A 26,442-nucleotide genomic window follows, 5' to 3' on the forward strand; every position below is an offset into this window, starting at 1 on the left:
CCCTTCAACCCTTTGACCCACAGGAGAGACTAGAAAAAGAGAAGAAATTAACCAGTGACCTGGGACACGCTGCCACCAAACTACAGGAGCTTTTGAAGACGACCCAGGAGCAGCTGGCAAAGGAGAAAGACACGGTGAAGAAGCTGCAGGAGCAGCTGGACAGACCAGTGAGTGCCGCCGGCCGTCCCCTCGGGGGTTGGGCAGGGCTGGGCGCCCCAGGATGCCTGAAGGCTGCCCACGGGCCCCTCTCCTCCTGTCGTCCGCCCCGCCAAGCCCTCGGGCGCCTCCTCCAGCCCCAGGAGCCTCTCAAGGTGGTAGGTAGTTAGGGTGGTGTAGGGACGAGGCCCCTAGGCCCAGCCTCCCCCTCCCCTGCCCTCTGTTCACAGGAGGCCGGCGGCAGCAGCAGCTCGAAGGAGGGAACCTCTGTCTGAGCTTCCTGCGGAAAAAGAAGTCACTGTTCAACTTACCAAAATGCCTTACACATTCCTGACCAATAAACAAACCAACACAGCGTTATCTGGGCCCAACTTGGGTAGCTCTGAGAAGCCATAGAGACGAGAGTCTCTTAGCACCAGAAGTAGCTCTTCCAGACCCCCGTTTGTAAAAGAATCTTTCTTTGTCACATTCGATAAACACTATTCCCTAGGACCGGCCCTGGACCACCGGCCAGCAGACGCCAAAGCCCTCAGCAGCTGTGTGACAGACCCGGGTGTGTGCTAGTGGGCCGGGACCTTGGGGTGTGTATGATGTCAGTCAAGCAGTGCAATTGTGTCTTGTGGGGTTGGCGGTCGGGCGATGGGCGGTCCGGGTGGTGAGTCCTGAAGGCTGCAGCGCAGACTAGGGTCACAGCCCAGCGAGGCAGCAGCTCTCACCCCTGGAAGAAGTTGCCACCACAACTGACCTGTGACCTCCTGGGTGTTGATGCCATTAAAACCCGCGTGTTGCCCGGCACTTCGGGAAGAGAATGAGTGTGGTTTCTGGTCCCCCCGCGCTTTCCCCACCCGGGCCCCAGCGCCCACCGGGCAGGATGAGGGAGCAGGGCCTGTGACACCTGGTGGCCAGATGCCCTATGGGCCCCACCCCGAGGAACTGAGGCAGTTGCCTAGCAGGGTTGTGGGCAGCCTAGGATGTCATGTGAAGTGAGTTCCAGGAATGAACATGGACCTGAGCAAACATCCACGCCGCAGGAGGGCTGGCCCAGGGCGGGGGGCAGCCAGCTGAACTTGGGGTGATCCTCGGACCCACTGTGTTCTGAGGGGCCCACAGAATCTCTGGTCAGGAGGTGTGTCAGGGGCTTTGTAAGGAACCTGGAGCTCAAGCAAAAAAAAATGGATTTAGAGGCAGGGTGACAGGAGCAGTTGTACCAACCTAGGAACAGAAGGTGAATCAGAGTAACCCTGGGGGTCTCGCTGGTACTTTCAGCTCAGTTCCGGGACCCATAATCCTGGGAGAGGGGTCTGATGGGCTGAACTTAGACTGCAGGTACAGCCAGATGGGAGGGAGGGTGGTGCTCCAGGGAAAGCAGCTGAGTACTGGGGTCTCACCACCTGCTTGAGAAGCTCTGCATCCCATGCATCGCAGTGGTGGGTTTGACTCCTCTCGGGGGTGGTTGTCACAGGAGCCTCAGGACCTCGGGGAGTGAGAGATCAGGGTGCTGCCCAAGGCCCCACGCGAGCCACTGCCAGAGGCCGGGCAGTGCTGATCTCAGTCTGCACAACCAAGACCTGGGCCTGGCTTTCAGGGGCACTTGGTACGCGGGCCACCTGGCCCTGCTGTGTGGCACTTGTATGTTGCAACTGTGTTGGGATCAGGGTGCTGGAAATTCTGGGATGGCTCCCCAGACATGTGAGCGGAAGCTGGAGTTCAGCATAGAGGCGTTGTCAGGAAGGGGTCAAGGCCAAGCGGACAGTGGTGCAGAGGCACACAGGTTGAGTGTCTGGGAGGGCCCTGTGTAGCCGGCTCATGAATTCAAGGGTTCTAGACAAGAGGGCACTGGGAGCCACTGAGGGGGACAGTCAGACCCGTCCTGGAACTCTGCACGGGGCTAAAGTGGAGATGGAGCCCACGGGACGCAGGACACAGGTTCTGGCCAGGAGCCCGAGCGGAAGTGACTGATGACACCTGACCCGGCCACGGGCCTGGCCACAGGCTCGGTTCTCAAGTGACATCTTTCAATGCCCGTGGGAGGGGAACCTCCCCCATCCTGCAAAGAACCCTGCAGAAGTGAGAGTGGCTCACCTGGTGAAAGGCTGGGCAGGCTTCAGGCCCGCCTCTAACACCAGCCAAGGTCAGGAGGCCTGGGGAGGTTTGTGAGCTTGGAGCCCACGCCCAGCTCACGACTCACCCTCCCGCACACAGGGACCTTCACGCAAGGGTAGGGGTTTGGGGCCGTTTTCTGGTGGGAAGCAGGCCGGCCTCGTGCCCCAAACCAGGTCTCTGGCATCAGAGTGGCCACCGTGGGTCCAGGAGCCTGCGTTTCCAATAAGCTCCCCTTCCTCACCACATCAGCTGCGGAACTGAGGACCCTGACGCTGGGCAGAAGCCCCCTGAAGGCACAGGAATGGGTCATTTCCGGGAAAGAAGGCACAAGAGACCCTGGGGGTGCCAAGCTGCCGCCTTTGGGCTCCGTCCTCAGACCGCCTGGTGGGGCCCAGCGTCCACCTGTGGGGACGAGGCGGCCCAGTGCAGGGTGAGCCCCCCACCCCCGCCCCCAGCCCTGAGGCCCAGCAGCAGTGGCTCCCGGCTGGCCGGCAGGGGGAGCCCACGGGCCTCGCTGTCCCTGGGCCAGGTCCCACCCTCGGGCTGGGGAGTGGGGCGGGCAGCTGCCCTCACAGACCCGGGCCTGTGTCTCAGGCCCCGACAGGAGAGCTGGGAGCTCTGACAGCATCTGGTCCGAAGTCCCCCTACAGAGGCTCCCGGGTTGACCTGAAGCTCAGGGTCACGAGGCCCATCAACATCCCCTCCAGACCCGGAAGCACCGTCTCGCTGGTGTGGCAGCTTTCTGGACTAGCGTGAGGGTCAATAAAATGCACAAACACCGGGATGCCTGGCCTGCAGGCAGGAAAGACGCAAGATCCTAGAAGCCACCAGACACTCCACAAACGCCTTCTCTTTGAGCTTCCTGCAGGTTTGGGGCCAACAGGACTCAAAACCCAAAAGAACAGTGTTGTTTTCCTTCCCGCCCCAAATCGAACAAAATCTCAGAACTCCAGATTTTAGAAATGAAGAACTCGCCAGGGGCGTGATGGGAATAGCTTAGGACCAGAAAACGAGACCTGAGCTGTCCAGCTGTGCCGCCCATGAGCTATGTGACCTTAGACAAGTTACTTTACCTCTGGACTGGCTACTGAGGCACTGGCTGCAGGCTCAGTAAGTCCCCTCCTGCTGCCCCTCCAGCCAACTATGCAGTGTCCCCTCTTCCAGCTGCAGCCCGGCTGGAACTTGGTCTAAAGACTGTTTGCACGTTTCAGAAGTGCCCCAAGTCGTGACAAAGTGATGAGTCTGCCCTTGGGCATATCCAGGCTCTGATCGTCCAAAGGGCACGAACTGGTGAAGAAACAGAAGCTGCACTTGTGTGTGTGGACCAGCCGGCACTCTGAGGAGTTCTAAAAAAAGGAAACCACTCGACTAAGCCGGATCTTATTGAGTCACTGTGTTCACTGTTTTCTCAGAGATTAATATTCTCTGAGTAACAAAGTTCACAGTCAAGCTCTGAACTTGTTAGCAGTGGCTTTATTTGCTTCTTCCTCGGGACAAAAGAGTAATGATTAAATGAACCCTAAGTCAGCTTTCCACACACACTTCTGCAATGTGTTAACACTTATAAAAGTGTAAATGTGTTGAAAGCAGAGAATACCTGTGGTTTTATTCCTCACCAATGTCAGCTGAGGTCTCAAAACTCTAATTTTGCAGCAGGATTACCTGGAGTGCTGGTTAGCAGGATTCTTGGGCCCCAACCTCAGGAATCCAAAAGTTCCCCTAGGCAGAGATATAAGTGACTATTAGCATTTCCCAATTTCTGGAGTCAAGTGGAGCGCTGGGAGCTGTTTACGTCACATCACATCCCTGCGCTCGAAACCCTCCCCACGGCAGCCCCCCGCCCCGACATACCTGCACGGAGGAGCGGTGGAACTCACACAGGTGGGGCCACACGTCACAAGGTGAAGCCACAGAAAAGACCTTCTCCATCTAGACTCCTGGCTCTACCTACAAAGCTGATTCTTGAAAAGGGCAGTCTTGGGCCCGCAGCGCTTCTCGGAGGCCTGTTAATGTACACTCACTAAAAGCACTGCTTTGCAGAAGAGAAAACAAATTCAGGATGAAAGAATGACAAGCAGCTTATCGGTAAACCAGTAGCCAGCACTATCTTCTAGATAATTTTGAAAGAAGTACTTTGATCAGAGCGTATCCTTTTTTGGCTCCCAAATAAATCAGAGAGGAGACAAAAGCCCGGCATTTGGATAAACATTTGGAATAAGAGAAAGACTCCCAACTTTTATACCAACTTTTTCATTCAATCAGAGGAGGAGGGAGCTGTGGCCTTAACGCTAATTGTCCGAAATACCCAAACCTCCACACCTAACCCCACACATGGAAGGCAAAATCCTTTATCCCCACTTCAGCCATGAATAATTACACGAGAGAGAAATTAAAAATGCTTCCTTTATTACATAAAGCCAGTACTGCTACTTCTAAATTCCACTGTTTGTGCATCTCTGTGTTGTTCAGTGTTACGCCTGTGATGTGAAAGGCAGTCACTTCCAGGTGTCCTCAGCGTGGCTTCCCGCAGCTGTCGACCGTCACACCTGCTCCCCGCTTCAGACAGTCGGCAAACTACTCTAGGAAATTAAGAAGCTTGCCCAGGCCCCAGAGTAAACATAATGGTCTTCCAAACCTTATTGTACCAGAAGCAACACAGTTCTGAAGGAGACACAATTAAAGACATCCCGGCATCCCAGTCTGTCAATACACCACCTCACCACTTTCATCAACAAAGTGGATTACACTGGAGCCCTAATTTGCATTATAATTCGTTGTTACAAGACAGTGCACATTCTCCAGATTTCCAAGATGCAAGGTCACTCTCAGAACAGCCTCCCGACTAGACCAGCGAGCAGCTGCAGGTGCAGGAGCTGCTTCCTGTGTGCCAACTACGTGCATAAAGTAGCGCTGTGCAAGATCAGTGCTGGTTCTAAGCAGTCTCCACCACACGTCTGGTAGACTCTTACGTAGTTAGTAAGTACATTAGTGCTGTTACATGTTGTGAGGAGAATTATTTTCCATTATTCAGTTTAGCTCAACAGAGAAAAAAGAATTTGGGCCAAAATTATAACCAGATTATGACCAATTCTCTAAGCAAGAGAAACAAAGTAACTGCTGAGGTTAATGAAGATGCAGTAATTCTCTTCATGTGGCCTTGGACTGTTTTGTGAACTGCACTATTAAAACTCATGAGCTTAACAAAAATCTTTACAAGTCAACTAATCAAAACAGGCATTTGGCCAGTAAGAATTTAATTTCACACCAATACAACTTTAGAGTTTAGATTTATTTAGGGCCATTTGCACATGTTCATGGAATAGTTTACCCTAGCAAATGACAAGACAGCTCCCCTCAGCGAGTCCCTGGCCTAAACGTATCAGCTTTACTTACATAGCAAAAGGATAACATTAAACACAGAAGCTTTCAGTTTGTGGCACCGAGTGATGGTCTACACAGGGCATCCTTCAAAAGCTACAATTAAGGATCCACCTAGCTTTTCGGCAATACAAGCCCGATTGAGGTCTTCTGGCCCATTTGCTTGACATTCATGTTTTATGCCTAGGGAGGAAAAACAACAATTCTATTTAGAATTATGGCAGTAGCTTACCTATTTCTCTAAGATATCAAACCGTTTTAAACGACCAGTTCAAACATGGGTGGGAAAGCCGTGGCATATACAAACCAAAGAATACCACACAGTGACGAGTACTCTGTAACCACATGCATCATCACGAATGACTCTCACAGACTAATGCTGACAAAAAGAAGCCAGACTTAATAGCGTATGTTCTAGACGGTTCCACTCGTATAACACAAAATCAGCCAGAGCTACCTTATGCTGTTAGGAGCCAGGGGACTGGTGTCCCTGGGGGGAAGAAGTAGGGGCAGTGGTGTGAGGAGGGGCACCAGGAAGGCTTCGGGGCGCTGGTCATTAAACCAGGAAACAACCGTAATTCCCGTACGCTTTTCTACAGATGCGCTGTACTTCAACAAGTTAAAAAGCAGGTCTAGGAATAATTTTTCTTGGTTTTTGAAATATACATAAACATACGAATTTGATGTTTTGATTGTACAGTTGATTTAGTCAACTGAATTGAGGAATAAGAGCACTTACAAATGGGATCACTTCTGCTCTAGAAAACAGGTCTCCAGTGGCACCACACAATACATCTAAGAAATCTATCACAATGAAGACTATGTGAAATGTTTTACTGATCACCTTCTCATAAAAATTACACCACCACACTGCACAAAAGGAGCTCAGTTGTGGAATCATATACAGTAGCTTCTCTGTAAACAGCTGCTCTCTTTTAAACAGCTGCATTGTCTGATTTTTCCATAATTTTAAGACCATTTCTTAAGCTGCTGAAAGCACAGCAGGTCAGCTTTTGGACCACTCAGGACTGACTGGAGAAAGCCAGCGATGGTTTCACCAGGAAAAAAGGCACCAGGGAGACGGTCTTTCACGTCAGCAGATCAAGTCCACGGAGCAGCTCCTTTACTGGAAGGCACCGCAGAGCGAGGAGGAGGAATCCACTCCGACGCCCTCTGGGGTGCCCTGTGCCGGTGCTGGAGCTAAGGGGCCACGTCAGAACACCAGTTCCCCGGCCGGTGCACACACTTCTAGGGGGCAGCCCGACACCAAACCAAGCACACGAGGAGCCTGACAAGGACTGCATGATGCAGGAAAGGAAGCGAGAATTTTGTTTCCCCAAGTAAAACAAGCTAGGGCAAACCTGATCTACTACAAGAATACAAAAATCAGTCACAGTAAAACAAACAAAATGAAAACGACCCTAGGCCAAGCCCTTGTGACCGCGGCTCTCCCAGCTGTCTGGAGCAGCCACAGCAGGAAGGTAGGGGGCCACCTCTTCTACTGCGCACCTCCCGTTCACAGCTGGGAGAACCCGGCCCGTGGAGGTCACACAGCAGTCAGATGACAAGCTTAGCCCTCAGCGGGCTAAGGGCACTTGCCCCATGCTCTGTCCATCATGCCAACATCTCCTCCTGGCTGGAGACAGTAAGTATGTCCAGGCCATCTCATCAGGATCCCACTCACCCAGTGGCAAGTCAAATATAACTGGCCAGCCCAAGGACTGAGGCCACTTTCCTTTGGACACAGATGAGTCTATAACCTAAAATCATACCATTCCAAAGAAAAGCCAGCGACAAGAGCAGCCCTTCCCATTTATGAACATTTCCTTTGTGCAATTTGTTCTATCAACTACATTCAGAGGCAACAGCAAATTTATTACTTAGTATGACCAGTTAGTCCCCACCTGCTACGTGAGAAACTTGACAGCATCTCAAACTAGTTTCACACCAGCCTGAACAGGAGTACACACACAGCGTCGAGGGAACAGAATATCGAACACAGGCCTTTCGGCCCAGGGTGGCCTGCGCAAGGCAGAGACGTGCAGAAAGCCGGGTCAGCCTCCAGGGTTTTCCTTTAAACAAGCAGTGATGCCCTCCTCTGTGGTCGGGGCCCTCCAAGGAGGGTAAGGTGCTTCTTAGAAAAGGTGGTCCCCATGCCAGGGCTCATGACACAGCCGAATACCTGGAAGTCAACTAGACCTTACCTTGAAATTTCTTTTTGATCGCATCCTTGGAGCTCGCATAGATCATTTTACTTTTCAGAGGTGCTAGTTCTGGAGCCCTGGATACAGAAGCGCCAAAGAAGAAAAACACTGGTTTAGAGAAAGTTCAATTTACATCTTGTTAAATAAACATCTGCAGCAGTGGGCAGGGAGGGTCCTCAGAATCTTCTGGGAGAGCTTCTCTAACTACACAATTTTTCCATTTCCACTCCTCGGACCGTGGTGGCTGAGTATATACAGAATAACTCAGGTTGACCAAGGTGGGCAAAAAGTTGAGGACCAATGATTAGAAATCAGTTAATGGCGCTAGAATAAAAGAAACAACACTGGATAATTCACAGTATGACCCAACTGTTTTCTTGAAAATAATTGTTTTTCATTTGTATCAATAAAGGCTTGAGTTCAGGCTAATAACCACCATTTTTGTATGAGGTTTTTAATACTTTCTGGTGGAAAAGTTTCAAAATACAGAAGAGTACAGAGAATAATCTGTAAGTCAAGTATCTGCCACCCAGAATTAAGAAATGCTAGCAATTTTTGCTTCAGGTTGTTTTCTGGAAAAGAATGTATATAAAGTCCAAGTCCCCTTACTGCCCCTGCCCACCCGGTCCCTTCATTCACATCTGTTCCAGCAGCAAATTCTGACCTCAGGCGCTCGTTTTCCATCTCAGTCTAACATAATAAAACATGTCACAAGGATTTCTTTTTCTAAGCTTAATGGCAATTCAGCAATCATTATGTCTTAATTGTTAATATAACTATTATCTTGTATTTACAAAATTTTTAGTGCCTCCCCCTCTTGAATGAATACTGGAAGCACAGTATACGCTTTACCATGTTCTTTACCAGCAACGTTGAAAGTAACAGAAATACTAACAATGCACAGAAAAATCTCATCTACTCAAACTGCACATCTACGAATGCATTGTCTCTCACTATACACCAAACCTCAGGCCTGCCTGCACTCCACACCACCACGATTCCATTTAGCTGCCATATTTCCAGGACGTTCCACAGTCATGAACACCGTGGCCCGGTGGGGCCCTCACCTAGTCTGACGCCCACACAGCGGGCTGAGTCTCTTCTTGGGAACAAGGCGAAGGGCAGTTTCTCGGTCTCTCAGCGCATATTCCTCACAACTCTGAGGTCCAAGGAGGGAGGCAAAGCCACAACAAGGACCTCAGATGCACCAGCTACAAAATTAAGTGGGTGCTTTTCTTATGCAAAATAGGTCAGGGACAAAAAAAGCTTTAGCTGTTCTGATTTTACTCTAACCAGATCTTTAAAATACTTGAAGTAAGAGCCGTTCCCTGGGCCCTAAACAGAGCCTGTTATGGAAAACACCTATAAAGTTTTATCTTTCTTTTAAAAAGTAATAATGCAAAACTAAGGCACTGCACTAACACTGAATCTTCTCTTCTTCGTTCTATTTTTATTTTCCAAATGTTCTTTAATAAGGACGTATCATTTTCATAGTGGAAAAAAAAAGGATAAAAATCCAGGATAAAAAATATTGCAAATGAAGGAAATATTAACCAATTTAAAAGCTTAAACCTTTACCTGCCATATCTGCCACTCAAGAGTAAATCCCAGAAGAGCCAGGGCTTTAGCTGTTTTTTTCACAGCTATTTTCCCAGCCCTAACACAATGCCTGGCATGTAGCAGAAATAAAAGTTTAAAGGATGCACCTTCATTCAACATGCTCGGTTTTAAGTCTCACTACTATCTCTATGCACTGGTGTCTGTGGCCGCCAGGCTCCTTCCACAGTGAGTGCCCAATACGCGCATCTGACCTCACCAGGTGCAGCCAGGGCTGCAAGGGACTGAGCCGAGGCCTAGGGTTACATTCCCTGAGACCTGAACTCTTTCGACTTCCCAGCCCCATGGTCCCATGTTGTTGGTGGCACACAGCTGAGAGTTAAGCCCCTCCTTGCCTTGCCCGGCTCAGGCCAGAGTCCAGAGGACACTCACTCCCCCCAAATCAGAGGCTGTTACCACTTCCCCCTTCCCCTTGGAAGCCAGAGAAGATTCTCACTGTGTAAGAATTCCATATCAAGGAATGTACTACATACAATACAATTAGATGAGGAATATTGGGTGACTTTTAAGTCAAGCTTAATCTCAAATATGAACTTACTTGAAAAGACCAGAATAACTAATTAAAACAGCCTTTTAAGGCCATGTAAATCACTTTATAGCACAGTTTCACTATTTACAGCAACGCTGTCCAATAAATAGAGTTTTCTGCAGCGAAGGAAATGTTCTGTATCGGTGCTGTGCTACCTAAAAAGGTAGCCACTAGTCACATGTGGCTACTGAGCATTTGAAATGTGGTGATTCAACTGAGAAACTGAACTTCAGACTTTAATTTCAACAGCCCCAAGAGGCTAGTAGCTACCCTACTGGACAGTGTGAACGCAGAGCAAATTCCAGCTGGAGGCCACGCCAGCACCAACTTCAAAGGCAGCAAGCCACAGAGGCACAAGTGAAGTGGGAGGCTGGTTCCTGGCAGGGCGTGCTGGAGAAGAATCTGGTGAGGTGCTAATAAGCTAACAGTAAGAGATTAACTCTGAGATTCGCAAAGGTTCAATATTTCTAACAACGCTTACCACAAAAAAAACATCAACTCCTCTTTCCTGGATTCCTTTGTTTCGAAGCTTGCATCATACAAAGCATAGCGACAATCTTTTTCAGGAAGCATTCCCACAAAATGCTTGAAAGGATCAGTTATGGTTACACCGATATCTCCAACCAAGATCTCTTTGCCTTCTTCTACAATGATGCACTTTTTGTCTGCACTGAGACAAAAAATGACAGCTTTCTTTCTTTTCTTGATTTCTTCTGGTGTGGAGCACTTCCGAACTTTCATGTCATAAAAAATGCGACATACTTCATCAGCAACTTGCACTCCTGAGGCCTAGAATGAGAAGGGGAAAAAAAATCAAAAGGAGGCTTACAGTTTTTATCATGCCAAATGCAAAACACTACGTAACTTCTGGTTTATAGACTGGCATACACTTAAATTTTTTAAGGTATATTTACCATCTAATAGGAAGACTAGAAAATCTGGGCTGCAAACACTAATTTCAGTCATTAAACTTCTAAAAAGATTACCTATCTAAGCCATTCATCACTCTTATGCGGGAGTAAGGGAAGATTCAGCCACAGCCGTTCCTCCAACCCTGAAACCTGGAAAACAGTGCTTCCTGGGGTGCTGAATTAGTTTCTTCTTACACAGGTTGCTCAGAGCCCTGACTGGGGCAGTCATCTCCCCAGTTTGGGTGTTAACAATACCCGAAATTCTTTTCATAACGAATAATAGGTGGTCAGAGTGGCTGGGTCGGGAAAATTCCACTCCTACAGCACATCCTTCGCTAATAAAAGAATTGAAAGGTCTTTGTTCTACTCACATGTCAAAATTATATGATTAATATCCAGTAACATATCAGTCACATACCTGTAAAATTTCATTTATAAAATCTCCAAGTTTTAAATTAAAATTAGAATCAATGAGACCGCTAGGAGACTAGATCATTACCGTTCCCACCGCAAGAAAAGAAATGATAATTATGTGATGTGATAGAAGTGTTAGCTAACCTACGGTGGTAATCATATTGCAATATATAAATGGATCAAAAATCAACACCTTGTAAACCCTAAGCTTACATAATGTCATATGTCGATTATATCTCGATTAAAAATAAATAAATATTTACTGCTATAACAAAGAGGATAGCTTAATTTAGGATTATACTGACTACAGAAAATAACCTTTTACCATGTTATACTTGCTATTCCAAAATGAAGAAGTGGTTACATAAGATCTTGATAACCAAAGATCTAAAATCACTTTTTGATCTTTTCATCTTCTTTAAGGAATGTGCCATTTCCATTAACTTTATAATTTTTTATGCTTCATTAACTACTTTGGTTTACATGTTAGCTTTTCTAAAGCAAGAATTATAAACTTAATAGAATTTAAATACTAAACAATGCCAAAATGTTAATGATACCCAAAATTAACATCATGTCATTTGATTAAATATAAATGCGTGTGAGATGAAAAACTAACCTGCACACTAGGAAAAAAATATTTGCAAATCGTATATCCAATAAGAAACTTGTATCCAGAATATATAAATAAACCTTATAACAACAATAAAAAAGACAACCCAATTTAAAAATGGGCAAGCGATTTGAATAGACATTTATCCAAAGAAGATTTTTAAAAAACGGTCAAGAAGCACTTGGAAAAAACGCTCAGCACCATTAGTCATTAGGTAAGTGCACATCAAAACCACAATGAAAAACTACTTCACACCCACCGGGATGGCTGTGGACAGAAACAAATGTTGGTGAGGCTGTTGAGAAACTAGGGCCCTTAAATGTTGCTGAAAGAACTGCAACAGTGGTGCAGCAGCTTCAGGAAACCATCTTGCAGCTCCTCAAAACATTAAACATGGAGTTAACACACAGCAACACCACTCCTCGGTGTAGACACAGGAGAAATGAAAACATATGTCCATACAAAAACCTGTGCGTGAAAGTTCATAGCAGCATTATTTCTAACCGCCAAAAAGTAGAAAGAACCCAATGTTTATCAGCTGATGAATAAACAAAATGTGGCATATCCATACAATGGAATATTATTCAGCCATAACAGAATGAGGTGCTGATACCTGCTACACGACACATGAACCTTGAGAAGCACCATGCTAAGTAAAGGACCAGACATACGAGGCCACATTGCTCACAAGTCTATTCCCTGAAATGTTCAAAACAGTCACATCCATGGACAGGAAGCAGATTAGTGGTTTCCAGTGGCGAAGGGGAGAGGGAATGCAGAGTGACTACTAATGGGATGGGCAACTTTTTGGAGTGATGGAATGTTCTGGAATTTGCAAGTGGTGATGGATGCACAACTCTGGAAACATACTGAAAATCAGCGAACTGTACTTTATGATATGTGAATTATATCTCAATAAAGCTGTTACTTAAAAATGCATGTAAGAATTCTGGGGGTTAAAATACACAAAGATCCTAGCAGTTACTTAGTATTAAGGTAACTGGGCCACTTAATCACCTCATTCATTAAAAGAGCTCACCTCAATCCCATCTAATCTAATCCACATCTAATCATAATCCACTTCAATCCTACCTCATCTAATCCTAAATGAACATTTTACTCTAACAAAGAGGAATATATAGAAAATTAAGGCTAGAAAACTACCTCCATAGTTACACAATCTTACCGCTTTCCCATTTTTAAAAAATACTACCTTAAACCTTCCTTTACTGCTTTAGGAGTAGTATTGTTCTGATCTTCACAGTTCATCTATGGAAAGCAAGTTAAGAATCTTTATTTTGATTTTTTGAATAGAGATGAATAAAATGTTCAAAGTGACAAAAATTAACAAGGAATTAGAAACAGACCCTAATTCCTGTAACTCCCTAGTCCATAACAGTGATTTGTAAATCACATTTGACTAACCCATCTTTAAAAGCATGAAGGAAACATTTGAAGCCTTAAATCCAACCAATTAATATTTGAATGTATCTGTCAATATCTAAGTGAAGTATTTCAAACAACACTCAATTCCGACTTGGAAATTAAATTAATTACGTATCAGTAATTGAAAACAGAAAGTAAATGTGTATCCTGCAATCATAATGCAACTAACCTCAGCCAAATCTGGCTGTAACTTACAGGCACCTTAAAAGCCTCAGTAAGGAGGAATTTTGGCTTTTTTCTATCTGAAATGAGGAATATGGAGGTTTCTGAAGAGGGGAATACTACATTTATGCTTGAGGAAACTAACACTGAAGACTGTGAAGGAGAAACTGGCAAAGACACTGGAAGCAGGAAGACCACTTCTGAGGCAACTGCCAATATCCAGAGAAAGCTCTGAACTACAGCAGTGCTGCTGAAAACAAAAACAAAACCAAGGACATTTCAAAGCAGAGCCAATACAGCTGAGTGAAACAGGAAGGAAGAGCATCAGAGATGACCCTGGATGGATTCTCCAGACTGGTGACTAGAAAGACTGATGGATAAACAGAAGGGGGAGGATGGGCACAGTTTAACACGTTAATCTTGAAGAATGTGCAAGACATCTAGGTGGAGATGACCAGTTAGTAACTGGAAACAGCACAAATCGAATAGGAAGGCTCCACTTAATCGGTATTTTGGACCAAAGTCAATACCACAGAGGCATAGCAACATTAAGTAGCAAAAGAGAAACAAGTCAATGGAATTAAGAAGAAATTATCAGAAGGCTAAGAAGAAAAAGTAAGAAGGGGGAAAAGACCATCCTGGAAGCCAAGGGAAAATATTTCCAGAAGGGTGGTCAGCAATACCAGAAACTGTATAGTTCGAGAATGACTGGAAACGGACCACTGGGCTTGACGACTGGGCCTCCGAGCATTTCAGGAGACGGAGGGATGGGCAGGAGTCCAGGGCAGCGGGCTGGGGATGCACAGGGAACTGAGGTACAGCAGACAGGATGGCTGATGGCGAAGGGAAGGGGAGGACTGAACGCTGACTTCCAATGCATGGAAGTGGTCTTCCACTGGGGAGATGCGGCCACACTAACAGTTTAAGAGCTTGAAGGAACAAGAGAAAGAAAGCCAAACACTAAAGAAAAAGAAAAAAATACTAATAGTGAGAACTTCTATTGTCACACACTTCTAAATCACCATTCTATGAGCTAGCTACTATTACTGTTTGCATCCTACAGATGGGGAAATTGAGGCACAGAAAGATTAAGTAACCTGGCCAGGGTCACACAGAAACTGACAGAAGAACTGAGGTTTGAACTCAGGCGATTTGGCTCCAGAGGATACTTAACCACTCAAACAACAGAGTCAGAATCCTAACGAGACTGATGAGATGCATGGCACAGATGGGGGAGTCAGTCTTAGGAAAGACTATGCCTTTATTCCTCTAAAATAGGAAGAGGGAGGGTAAAGATGATGGGGAGTTCCAAAGGGAATCCCCTAAGGACCAGCAAAGGGATCCGAGGACCCCACAGGTTCAGTGAGGTCAGAGAGGCAACGGTTGAGCAATCTGGCAGAAAGCAGATGCTGATGGAGGTGTTGGTGGAAAGGAAAGACTCTGCGTTCTCCCGAGGTATCCACGCTCGAGGTTTCCATCACCTAATCCAAATGACTCGCACATTGTTCAGACTTCTGCCTTTCTGAGCTCACAGTCTTTACACCCAATTGCCTATCTAACATCTGCAGCTGGATGTTTCAAAGGGATCTGATGCTCAGCATGTCCAAAACCAGATACAGGTTGGTCTCCTTCTCACCAGTCTTCCTTTCCCAGTACACACCACCATCCCAGTTTCATATAAGCCCCAAACCTAAGAGACATCTTCAACAATCCTTTACCCTCACCTCACTTAGCCCTTTGAATTTCCAAGTTTTTCTCCAAGATATTCATTTCTCCCCATTTCTGTTGCCATTCTCCCAGACCAAGCTACCACTGCCTATTACTGGAACGGTGCCAGTAACCTCTCAAGCCGCTGCAGGGGAGGGAGACGAGGACATAAGTGCACCCAGGAAGACCATGTTCTCCAGCCTTCCTCGCAAGCTCAGCTAGGGCCACACGACTGAGACCTGCTCAGTAAGAGGTGGGCACCGTGACAGAAAGCACTGCCAGGCCTGGCCCTTTAAAGCTGATCTTCAAGCTCTGCCTTCCCCTGCAAAGATGACCGTGGCAGACACACTTCAAGACAGAAGAGGGCTGCCCAATCCCACTGCGCTGCACGATAGAAATAAACCTTTATTATTAGGCCACTGATATTTGGCGTTTAATTTGTCATCCCAAACACAACAGACTGCTCACGCCCCCCGTGATCCCCTCCACTCCCCCAATTCATCCTCTGCACTGCAGCCACAGATCTGGAACAGGAATCTCATCACCGTGCGTAAAGCACTTCAGTGGCGGCTTTCCACTGATCTGCGGGGGAAATGGCAGCAACTCTTTGGCAGGCGTGATCCGGCCCCGCCCACCTCTGCAGCCCTACCTCCCAGCACCCATGCTCGGAAGTTCAGGAAGCTCACTACCGGCCTTCGGTCAGTTGTCTGCATTCAGGCTCCCTCCCGGCTCGGGGCCTCTGCTCACTGTGCCTCATTCACTCTTTACACCTCAGATCAATTCTCACTTGGAAAACAAGTTGTTTGGGTCAAAACCACTATCACGCGCTTCCGTGAGATCATATGCCTCTAGCCCATAGCGCTTACTACAGTCTCGATGTCCTACCTTCAAGATTACTTGACTGTCTCCCCAAAGGGGCAGTAAGCTCCTTAAGACTATGTGTCTGTCTTGTTCACTTTTGTGTTCCCTTGAGGAAATCAAGGATAAATCAGACCCTCAAGGAAGTGTACTGATTAGTGGAGAAGATAAAGAGCACATATAGTGCTTCAATACTTGGTAAAACGTTCATTATTCCTTGATAAACTCCAACAGAAGGGCGTTTAAAGAAGGTAGAGAACAAACTGGGACAGGGAGGGGACGCAGGTAAATCAAGGAGAGTTTCGCCTGGAAGGTGACTTAAAGCACTCCAAAATAAGGGGGCTGAAAGGATGAAAAGACAGTTCCTGACAAACAGAACGCAGTTCGTCCAGTATGAGAGGAGGAAACCAGGATGTGGAGTGGGTTCGGGGGAGAGGCCACCAACGGCAGGCCCAGGAGTCTGGAGGCACTGGGTATTTTTTGGAAAATGCACGAAGCCATGCATGAGAGAGCCAGGACAGGAGGAGACTGGGGCAAGGAGACCACCTAAAGGCCACTGCGGTCGGCAAGGCCGGGGCCATGAGGCCTCCACCAGCGTGGCAGGCACAGTACAAGGAGGAGGTGGTGCGGACATGCCCTGTGCTCCATAGCCGCTGGCTGGGAAGGGAAGACAGCGAGGAAGCAGACAGAAGCAAGTGTTCATTCAGGTCAGTGACCAGGAGGCTGACTGATATCACCAAATGCTCATTTTCTCTCATCTTCCCACTGTGGTGGCTTTAGGGGCTTCGATGTTAGACAAGTACGATTTCTTTATGACTAGTAACACTGTAATACTAACTTCTGCCCTTGAAAGTAATTTAAAACATGCATGAGGCAACATGTACATTAGATTCAATTGTAATGAATAAAATATGCTTGAATTTGTTAGACCTTGGTTTACTTAGTATATACTTGGAATACACTTGATATGGAAGATTAAACAACTGGTGCCTAGACTCTTGATAATGATTTTTATAAAGCTGAACTAAAATAAAACCGCGAGGGCAGACTGGGAAGGCAGGGGACACCGCCCCTCCAGCCCTGGCGGCTCTGCCACTGCCCCTCCGCCGCCGGCTCACGGGCCCCAGCAGGGCTCTTCTTCCACCTTTCGGGGGTGAACGGGAAAGCCTGGGGTACGGACTAGTGGGACGGAAAAAAGATAAGCTAATCCTTAAGTAACTACAGTTTATTAACTTTTTAGAGGCTAAAAGCACATAACTTGAAATTAAAGCACCAGAATTATGAGAGCAACAGCTCCACCCAAGCTTCCCCACTAACCAGTGGCATCACCTCGGGCGTGTCATTTAACATCTCCTGAGTAAATGAGTTCCTTCAACTGATTTACTTAGGGGCATGCACCAGGTCAGTAGGATCACCTGGGGATCCTGTTAAAATGCAGATTTTGCAGACTCTGATTCAGAATATCTGGGGTAGAGTCTGAGATTCTGCATTTCCAATCAGCTCCAGGTGACAATCACTAAACTGTTGCTCTAAAATTTCAAGAAACATTAAAATCTTAGCTCATTGCTATTTTACTTCTTTGCCTACAAGTTTAACTTTTATAATGAAGCAGTAGTGATAGAGTACATTATAAAAACTAATAGGCCCAAAGTCAAAGCATTTTTGGGGCCACAGACTCCTGGTAAAGCCTATGGGTCCTTTCTCAACATGGTATTTCAATCAAAATAAAAGACACAGCATTAAAAAAGAAGCCAATTATACTGAAATACAGTTCATCTATCATGATGGTTAAGAATTCCTGTGAGTATTAAATTCTGTGGATTTGTTATCACAGAGACGTTTCAATGAATCTCTTAAAAACAGTTGTAACACTAATATTCAGAATCATTTGTTCACTGTGTTTTTTACCTAATAGAAAAGATCCTCTCCCATAAGTCTCAGTTTTCAGTATTTCTCTAAAATGTTAATTATTAACATTTTAACTGCTCAGCTGTCAAGAAATCCAAAGTTTATTTTTTTAAAACAAAACCAAATTCAGTTGCAATTTTAAATTTATTTCTAAAGAGTTATTTATATTCAACAGCAAAGTTTTAACAATAAAGACCATTAAAGGATACTCTGAAATAGGACCAAAATCTGCTGCACTGTTGGGAAAGAAAATCTTGGGAGCAAAAATAGATTGCTATTACAAGTGCCTTGTGATTACCTTAAAAAGATATGTTATCCACGACTTCAGTTTCTCCCTGTTCTGTACCAGTGACCACTGGAGAATAACAGTTGCTTTTAGAACTCCACCCCCATGTCAAAATAGTTGCTGTTAAATGATTCTTCACTGTATTTTTTTTTAATTAATTAATTTATTTATTTTTGGCTGCGTTGGGTCTTCGTTGCTGCGCGCAGGCTTTCTCTAGTTGCGGAGAGTGGGGGCTACTCTTCGTTGTGGTGCACGGGCTTCTCATTGCAGTAGCTTCTCTTGTTGCGGAGCACGGGCTCTAGGTGCATGGGCTTCAGTAGTTGTGGCTCGCGGGCTCTAGAGCACAGGCTCAGTAATTGTGGCGCACAGGCTTAGTTGCTCCGCGGCATGTGGGATCTTCCCGGACCAGGGCTCGAACCCGCATCCCCTGCATTGGCAGGCGGATTCTTAACCACTGCGCCCCCAGGGAAGTCCCTCTTCACTGTAGTTTATCTCACGTGACTACCAGTTTTAACTTGTTCCTGAAGCATAATGGATCTCAAACCTGAGTATCCTCTGGCAGAGCTTGTGTAAAACACTGATTCAGAGATTAAATGCATACTGTACAGAGAGGCACTGTCTTTATATTCAACATTCACTCAGTGTACGCTTCTTTAAATAAAGTTACTACTCACAAACAGAGGGGGAAGTAAAAGCTACAAAGACTATGAAACACTGGGTATTTTAAAGTTGCAGATGACTGAACACACTTAAAACATCAACTCTCTCCATTTCTAGAGTAAGGGTGGTAATCTTTGAAAGAAGCTCAAGTTTTCTTTTTTTTAAAAGGTTAAGGTTTTTTTTTTTTTTTGGTTGTGTTGGGTCTTCGTTTCTGTGCGCGGGCTTTCTCTAGTTGCGGCAAGCGGGGGCCATTCTTCATTGCGGTGCGCGGGCCTCTCACTGTCGCGGCCCCTCTTGTTGCGGAGCACAGGCTCCAGATGCGCAGGCTCAGTAGTTGTGGCTCACGGGCTTTGTTGCTCCGCGGCATGTGGGATCTTCCCAGACCAGGGCTCGAACCCGTGTCGCCTGCATTGGCAGGCAGACTCTCAACCACTGCGCCACCAGGGAAGCCCCTCAAGTTTTCTGATTCAATTATTGTAGACAACTGAACCAGGCCAAAAACGAAATGTGATGGCTTACAGCAGCCCACCTTTCAACACAACTTCAGAAACAGTGGTCTATGTCTATACTACCAAACTCAAGTAGCTGACTGGCTCCATAACTGATGCCAACTACGCTTAACCCAGTCCTCACTGGAGAAAACAGGAATGAAAGCTATTGTTTTGCCTCAGAAAATTATTGATTTTTAAAAAATTATTTTTCTAAGCTCAGAGTCTGAAACATTTGAAAGTAGAATACTGCATAGCAGACAAATATATTTTCAAATTTACAAACACCTGACAGAAAAAAATGGCATTAATTAGGTCCTTTCTCAACCTACCAACTCTTAAACACCCACCATAACTGCTAATCAAAGAAGTTGGGGAGTTTAAAAATGGGTTCACAATTATCCTTTATTTACACCATGCCTTGCACAAGGGCCAAGAGAATCAGAAAATTACTGACTACAGAATATTTAGGCTTTTGGCTACTACAACTGGTGCCTCTGAGCAATAATGTTCACACAACAAATAAAATGAGAGTGACAAATACTTCAGGGACATTTTTACATGTAAGGTTTAAGAACCTCACAGATCCTGTGTCAAGATGGGAGGCAGAATACATATATTTAATTTATCTCCCTACCAAAACGCCACTGAGAGTTCAAATAAGAATGAATGAAATTAGTTTGAGAAGCATTTAGGTCCCTAGATCCCCTCCTGAACTCCACTCTGCCGCCACCCCACTCCCTGGAATTCTGGAGGTTATTCTCTGGAGGAGGTAAACAGTATGTCTCTCTGGCTTAGTTATCATACTGAAAACAGGAAAATAGGTGGCCATATGCAAATGATGCTAAGACACTCCACCTCCAACACCACCTTGAAGCCGCGCTGAGCAACAGAACTTTCTGTGATGATACAAATGTTCTCTGTCTGCACTGTCCAATATGGCAGCCACTACCACACATGGCTACTGAGCACATGAAATATGGCTAATGCAACTGAGGATTTTAAATAGTTTAACATAAAATAACACATAAAATTAACTCAATATGTACCAAAATAGTACATATTGGGTAAACAAATCTATAAAACATATTACGTAGTTTTCTGCCTTGGAAAAACACTATACTATTTAGCTTTATGGATGCCCCCTGTCCTCAGGAACCACAGTTACTATACTATGCAGTAAAATAATGCCCCCAAGGGCAAGGATTTCAGCTCCAGTTTACTGTAATAATTATGGCCAACTATTTCTGGAGGTAAGGAAGCAATCCTGGGGGGATAAGAGACTTATGATAGACTCTTTTTTTGGCGCGGGGATATTCTGAGTGTTAATTTGGAAGAGTCAAAACAACCAGACAGCTTAAAACTTTTATTTGAAACAGTAGTTTCTACCTGTTCTCTGACGATCACAACTACAGATTTAAAAACCATACTGACATTTGATGTATCTCTCTCCTTTCTTCCCGTGACTATTAAATGGATGAACAGCAAAGACATGAAGAACATAAAGGATGAGAACGGTCTTCTTTAACAGTCAAGACTGAGTCACACCACCTCTTACCATTATCCTCCGCACAACTATCAGCTACAGGTGTGAAGCAAAGTTCACAATGATGAAAACTGGGGCCTGCTGTGGGGCGAGCTAACAGGCTCTGCCTTAAAATCTGTCCCTGCCCAGTAAGTAAAGATCAGTCAGGCAAGCACACAGCAAATCCTCCATCCCTTGATAAGCCCAAAATGTCCAGAGCTGCTGAGTACAGTTTTCTAGACCGTGCCCGGCCAAGGGGGCCAGAAAGAGCTAAATTAAACCCCTGCTCCACTAGCCAAGAGAGGCGCCTCTGCAGGCTGTGAAGCTGGCAGCAGCGCCATCTGCCTGCCTCCTGGGGCCGCGCCACCGAGGGAAGCGCCGTTCTGTCGTTTGCGCAAAGTCACTACACAGGCCAGCAGCGAGCCAGAAAATGTTCCAAGTTAACCCTCCGCCCTAATGCACTGGCTCATCCCCCAAAGCCAGGGTGACTAAACTGTTAAATTTACAGCCAATTTCCACTTGTAGAAGTCCTTCATTCGCCTCACAGCAAAGTACAGACAATGTCCTTGAGACAGCCTATGTAGACCAAACAGCAACTCTCTACTAGCTGTATGTTATACTAGCTGTATGTTAATGTTTAGAGTTCCACGAAAACAATTTTATGGTTACACCTTACTTAGTAGGGAAAAACACTCATTCAATAACCTAAATTCTAGGAACCACCACCCATACCGCCACCAAAAGAAAAAAAACTTACAGAAAAATCATCTCAACAGCCAAAATAGATAGATATAATAAAGGCCCAGTTGCTAAAAATCATCTCTCTCACTCAGATTGCATGCAATCTTATTTACAGACAATCTTACTAGGTGTAACAGGTTCCCCACCGGCTGGGAGGCTGAGAGGCAGGGAGTCAGAAAGGGAGGGCAGGAACAATAAGGAGTTTCATAAACCTGACGGAGAAAGTAACAGCCCCCATTTCTCCCCCCACCCGCCCCAAATCTAGATAGAAAAATGGGAGGGGGTAAGAGCAACCAAGGGATAGTAAGCACACTGGCAAATAGTCCTAGGTCTTTCCTGTTTTCTTTCAAGTGCCCAATTTCCTTCAGGATAAAATCCATGCCAAGCCCTTTATGCCCTATCTTTCCAGCTTCCTTTCCCACTTCTCCCTGACGTGTACCCCGTAATTCCAGTCATGCACGACCTCTGAGATTCCCTGAATACACCACATTCTCTAGTGATGCTTCACCTTCCTCCTCTTCCCCCGGCCAAGTCCTTCAGGGCTCAGCTCAGGCCTCCCCTCTGGGAAGGAAATGCTTACTTGGCCTCTCAACCACCATATGCTAACACAGAGGACGATTATTTCCATCACAGCATTATCAATGACTGTGATGAACTTTCTTTTGGGTGTCTGATTCTCTAGACTGTGCTCCTAAGGGCAAGAACTTTACAGTATCATTTTTTCTCCAACCCTATTCTACCTAAGAAATATCACCTACTTTATCAGGTTTTGAAAAATGATTATCCCTTAAAATTTTTATGAAGTGTTGTATTTTTTCCCCATTCTTTACGGTACAATTCTTCAGTTTACACCAAGGAAAATACTACATCTCAAAACTTTAGGGTTTTCTGAAAGAAACAAAGCGAAAAACTTCTAAGCAATTTTTATTGATCTTCACAGAATATTTTGGTCCTGATCAGATCTGCTATTATTTTCTTTTTTCTAAAGATATAGAATTTCAGACCTCTGACATACCGTTTGCATATATTTATAATGCTTATTTTTTAGACTCCTCATAACTGATTGACAAAAAAAACTTGTAAAGAAGGAAAATTTTTACATCATTTGATTTTATAATGACAACTCATTGCATATCACATCATGGAACCATGAATATACTTGCGATGATGATGAAACTGAAAGGAGACATTTTTTTTGAGCTATAACTGACACAGCATTGTTATGTCACAATAACATACCTGTTGTTTCACGTGTACAACATAATGATTCAGTATTTGTATATACTGTGAGATGATCACCATAATAAGTCTAGTTAACATCCATCACCACACGTTGTTACAATTTTCCTTCTTGTGATGAGAACTTTTAAGATCTACTCTTTTAGCAACTTTCAAATATGCAAAAAATACTATTAGAGTATTATAGTCACCATGCTGTACATCACATCCCCAGGACTTATTTATTTTATAACTGGAAGTTTGTACCTTTTGACCACCTTCATCCATTTTGCCCACCACCCTGCCTCTGGCAACCACCAATTTGTTCTCTTTATCTATGAGTTTGGGTTTTTTTCTTTAGATTCCACATATAATTGAGATCATAAGGTATTTGTCTTCCTCTGTTTGACTTATTTCACTTACCTTAATGCCTTCAAGCTCCATCCATGTTCTTGCAAGTGGCGAAATCTCTTTTTTTATGGCTAAATAATATTCCATTTATGTATTTATATATGTGTGCACATTTTCTTTATTCACTTACCCATCAATGAACACTTAGGTTGCTTCTATGCCTTGGCTATTGTAAATAATGCTGCAATGAACAAGGGGTTGCATACATCTTTTATTCCTTTGGATAAATACCCAGAAGTGGAGTTGATGGATCATATGGTAGTTCTTTAATTTTTAATTAAATTAAAAAATCAGTATGAGGAATCTTCATACTGATTTCCTTAATGGCTGAACCAATTTACATTCCCCCCAATAGTGAACAAGGGTTCCCTTTTCTTTACATCCTCACCAACACTTGTTATTTCTGTCTTTTTGATAATTGGCATTCTAATGCATATATGGTCAATTAATTTATGTCAAAGGAGCCAAGAATAAAAAGTTGACGCTTGAACACCTTGGGGGCTGGGGTGCTGACCCTCTGTGCAATTGAAAATCTGCATATAATTTTATAGTCAGCCCTCCAAATCCATGGTTCCGCATTGGTGGATTCAACCAACCACGGATTGTGTAGTACCATAGCACATATTTACTGAAAACATCCACCTCTAAGTGGACCTGTGCAGTTCAAACCCATGCCATTCAAGGCTCAACTGTACAATGGGAAAGGACAATCTCTTTTAATAAAGAGATTAAAAGTGGAAAAGTGGACAGCCACGTACAGAAGAATGACACTGGACCACTATCTTATAGCATAAAGAAATTAACTCAAAAAAGGAATTAAAGACTTGAATGGAAGATATGAAACCGCTAATCTCCTAAAAGAAAACATAGATGGTAAGCTCTTCGACATAGGTCTTGGTGATGATTTTTCGGATCTGACTCCAAAAAACAAAAGAAACAAAAGCAAAAATAAGTAAGTGGAACGATATCAAATGAAAACACTTCTGCACAGCAAAGGAAACCATCAACAAAATGAAAAGGCAATCTATTGAATGGGAGAAAATGTTTGCAAATCAGGTATCTGATAAGGTACATATCCAAAATATGTAAAGAACTCACTCACATACAACTCAGCAACAACAACAAAAAATTCAATTAAAAAATGAGCAGAGGCTCTGAATACACATTTTTCCAAAGACATACAGATGGCCAAGAAGTACGTGAAAAGGTGCTCAACATAACTAATCATCAGGGAAACAATCAAAACCACCATGAGACATCACCTCAACTCTTGGTATCTTTATCAATGCCCTCTGCCTAACACATACACACAATCCCCCATCTACCCAGAACTGAAGCTGTTTAATAAATGTTTACTTAATCAATGTAAGTTTTCTACTTAATATTCTGTTCTAAAGGTCACAAATACATACTTTTTATTTCTAAAACTGTCTGATATGTAAGCATCACTTAATTTCAGGATAAATGCTAGATAAGAGACATTAATGTATACAGTATTCAATACGCAAAGAGTATGACCTTTAAGAAGTCAATATCCCATAAAACAAACTGATACATTTCAAAATTTCTGCAACCCCCTCCTTTGTTAAATAGCCATTTGATTCTGCAGTTGAAAAAATTTAAAAAGCACTACTTAATAATAAGATATATCTATTAGTGGTTTTATCCAAGGTGAAGAGAATGACCGTTTCAAGCACTTATTAATATTAAGGGAAAAAAAGATCTCCACAGTATTTTGCCTCATCTTTCACTAAGACAGGAAACAAAGAATATATTCCTAAACTGGGGCATGGAATACTGTTTGCAACAAAAGGAACAAACTGCTGATGCACAAATACCTTATCCTAAGTGAAAAGAACCCAGACTCAAAGGTTATGACTGCACAATTCCATTTATATGATATTCGTGCAAAGGTGAAAGAAACTACAGGGACAAAGAACAGATCAGTGAGTCAGCTCTACCCACCACCAGTCCTTCCCATCAGGAAACTTGCATAAGCCTCTTAGATAGCCTCATCCACCAGAGGGCAGACAGCAGAAGCAAGAAGAACTACAATCCTGCAGCCCGTGGAACAAAACCCACATTCACAGAAAGACAGACAAGATGAAAAGGCAGAGGGCTATGTACCAGATGAAGGAACAAGATAAAACCCCAGAAAAACAACTAAAGGAAGTGGAGATAGGCAACCTTCCAGAAAAAGAATTCAGAATAATGATAGTGAAGATGATCCAGGACCCCAGAAAAAGAATAGAGGCAAAGATCGAGAAGATGCAAGAAATGTTTAACAAAGATCTAGAAGAATTAAAGAACAAACAAACAGAGATGAACAATACAATAACTGAAATGAAAACTACACTAGAAGGAATCAATAGCAGCATAACTGAGGCAGAAGAACAGATAAGTAACCTGGAAGACAGAATGGTGGAATTCACTGCTGCAGAACAGAATAAAGAAAAAAGAATGAAAAGAAATGAAGACAGCCTAAGAGACCTCTGGGACAACATTAAACGCAACAACATTCGCATTATAGGGGTGCCAGAAGGAGAAGAAAGAGAGAAAGGACCAGAGAAAATATTTGAAGAGATTATAGTCGAAAACTTCCCTAACATGGGAAAGGAAATAGCCACCCAAGTCCAGGAAGCGCAGAGAGTCCCATACAGGATAAACCCAAGGAGAAACACGCTGAGACACATAGTAATCAAATTGGCAAAAAATAAAGACAAAGAAAACTTATTGAAAGCAGCAAGGGAAAAACGACAAATAACATACAAGAGAACTCCCATAAGGTTTACAGCTGATTTCTCAGCAGAAACTCTACAAGCCAGAAAGGAGTGGCATGATATACTTAAAGTGATGAAAGGGAAGAACCCACAACCAAGATTACTCTACCTGGCAAGGATCTCATTCAGATTCGATGGAGAAATCAAAAGCTTTACAGACAAGCAAAAGCTAAGAGAATTCAGCACCACCAAACCAGCTCTACAACAAATGCTAAAGGAACTTCTCTAAGAGGGAAACACAAGAGAAGAAAAGAACCTACAAAACCAAACCCAAAACAATTAAGAAAATGTCATAGGAACATACATATTGATAACTACCTTAAACGT

At 44.4% G+C, this 26,442-nt stretch overlaps 2 protein-coding genes across 5 annotated transcripts in view; one reads left to right on the forward strand and one right to left on the reverse strand.

The window, feature by feature from the left end:
• RRBP1 (ribosome binding protein 1) overlaps window positions 1–965 on the forward strand; it is a 58,417-nt gene extending 57,452 nt beyond the window's left edge. For all 3 annotated transcript variants that reach the window (XM_061209665.1, XM_061209664.1, XM_061209663.1), the window contains 2 exons: window positions 24–167; window positions 387–965. In XM_061209665.1, the coding sequence (XP_061065648.1) occupies window positions 24–167; window positions 387–431 (189 nt within the window). In that variant the 3' untranslated portion in view covers window positions 432–965. The remainder of the gene's footprint in view (window positions 1–23; window positions 168–386) is intronic.
• Window positions 966–4,648: 3,683 nt separating this feature from the next.
• Window positions 4,649–26,442, reverse strand: part of DSTN (destrin, actin depolymerizing factor) — a 37,303-nt gene continuing 15,509 nt past the window's right edge. For both annotated transcript variants that reach the window (XM_061209310.1, XM_061209309.1), the window contains exons 2-4: window positions 10,469–10,776; window positions 7,842–7,918; window positions 4,649–5,820 (exon numbers count right to left, since the gene is read on the reverse strand). In XM_061209310.1, coding sequence (XP_061065293.1) covers window positions 5,711–5,820; window positions 7,842–7,918; window positions 10,469–10,728 — 447 coding nt within the window. In that variant the 5' untranslated portion in view covers window positions 10,729–10,776 and the 3' untranslated portion in view covers window positions 4,649–5,710. The remainder of the gene's footprint in view (window positions 5,821–7,841; window positions 7,919–10,468; window positions 10,777–26,442) is intronic.

The sequence above is a fragment of the Eubalaena glacialis genome, chromosome 13 (genome assembly GCF_028564815.1).
Source record: "Eubalaena glacialis isolate mEubGla1 chromosome 13, mEubGla1.1.hap2.+ XY, whole genome shotgun sequence".
NCBI classification, from domain to species: Eukaryota; Metazoa; Chordata; class Mammalia; order Artiodactyla; family Balaenidae; genus Eubalaena; species Eubalaena glacialis.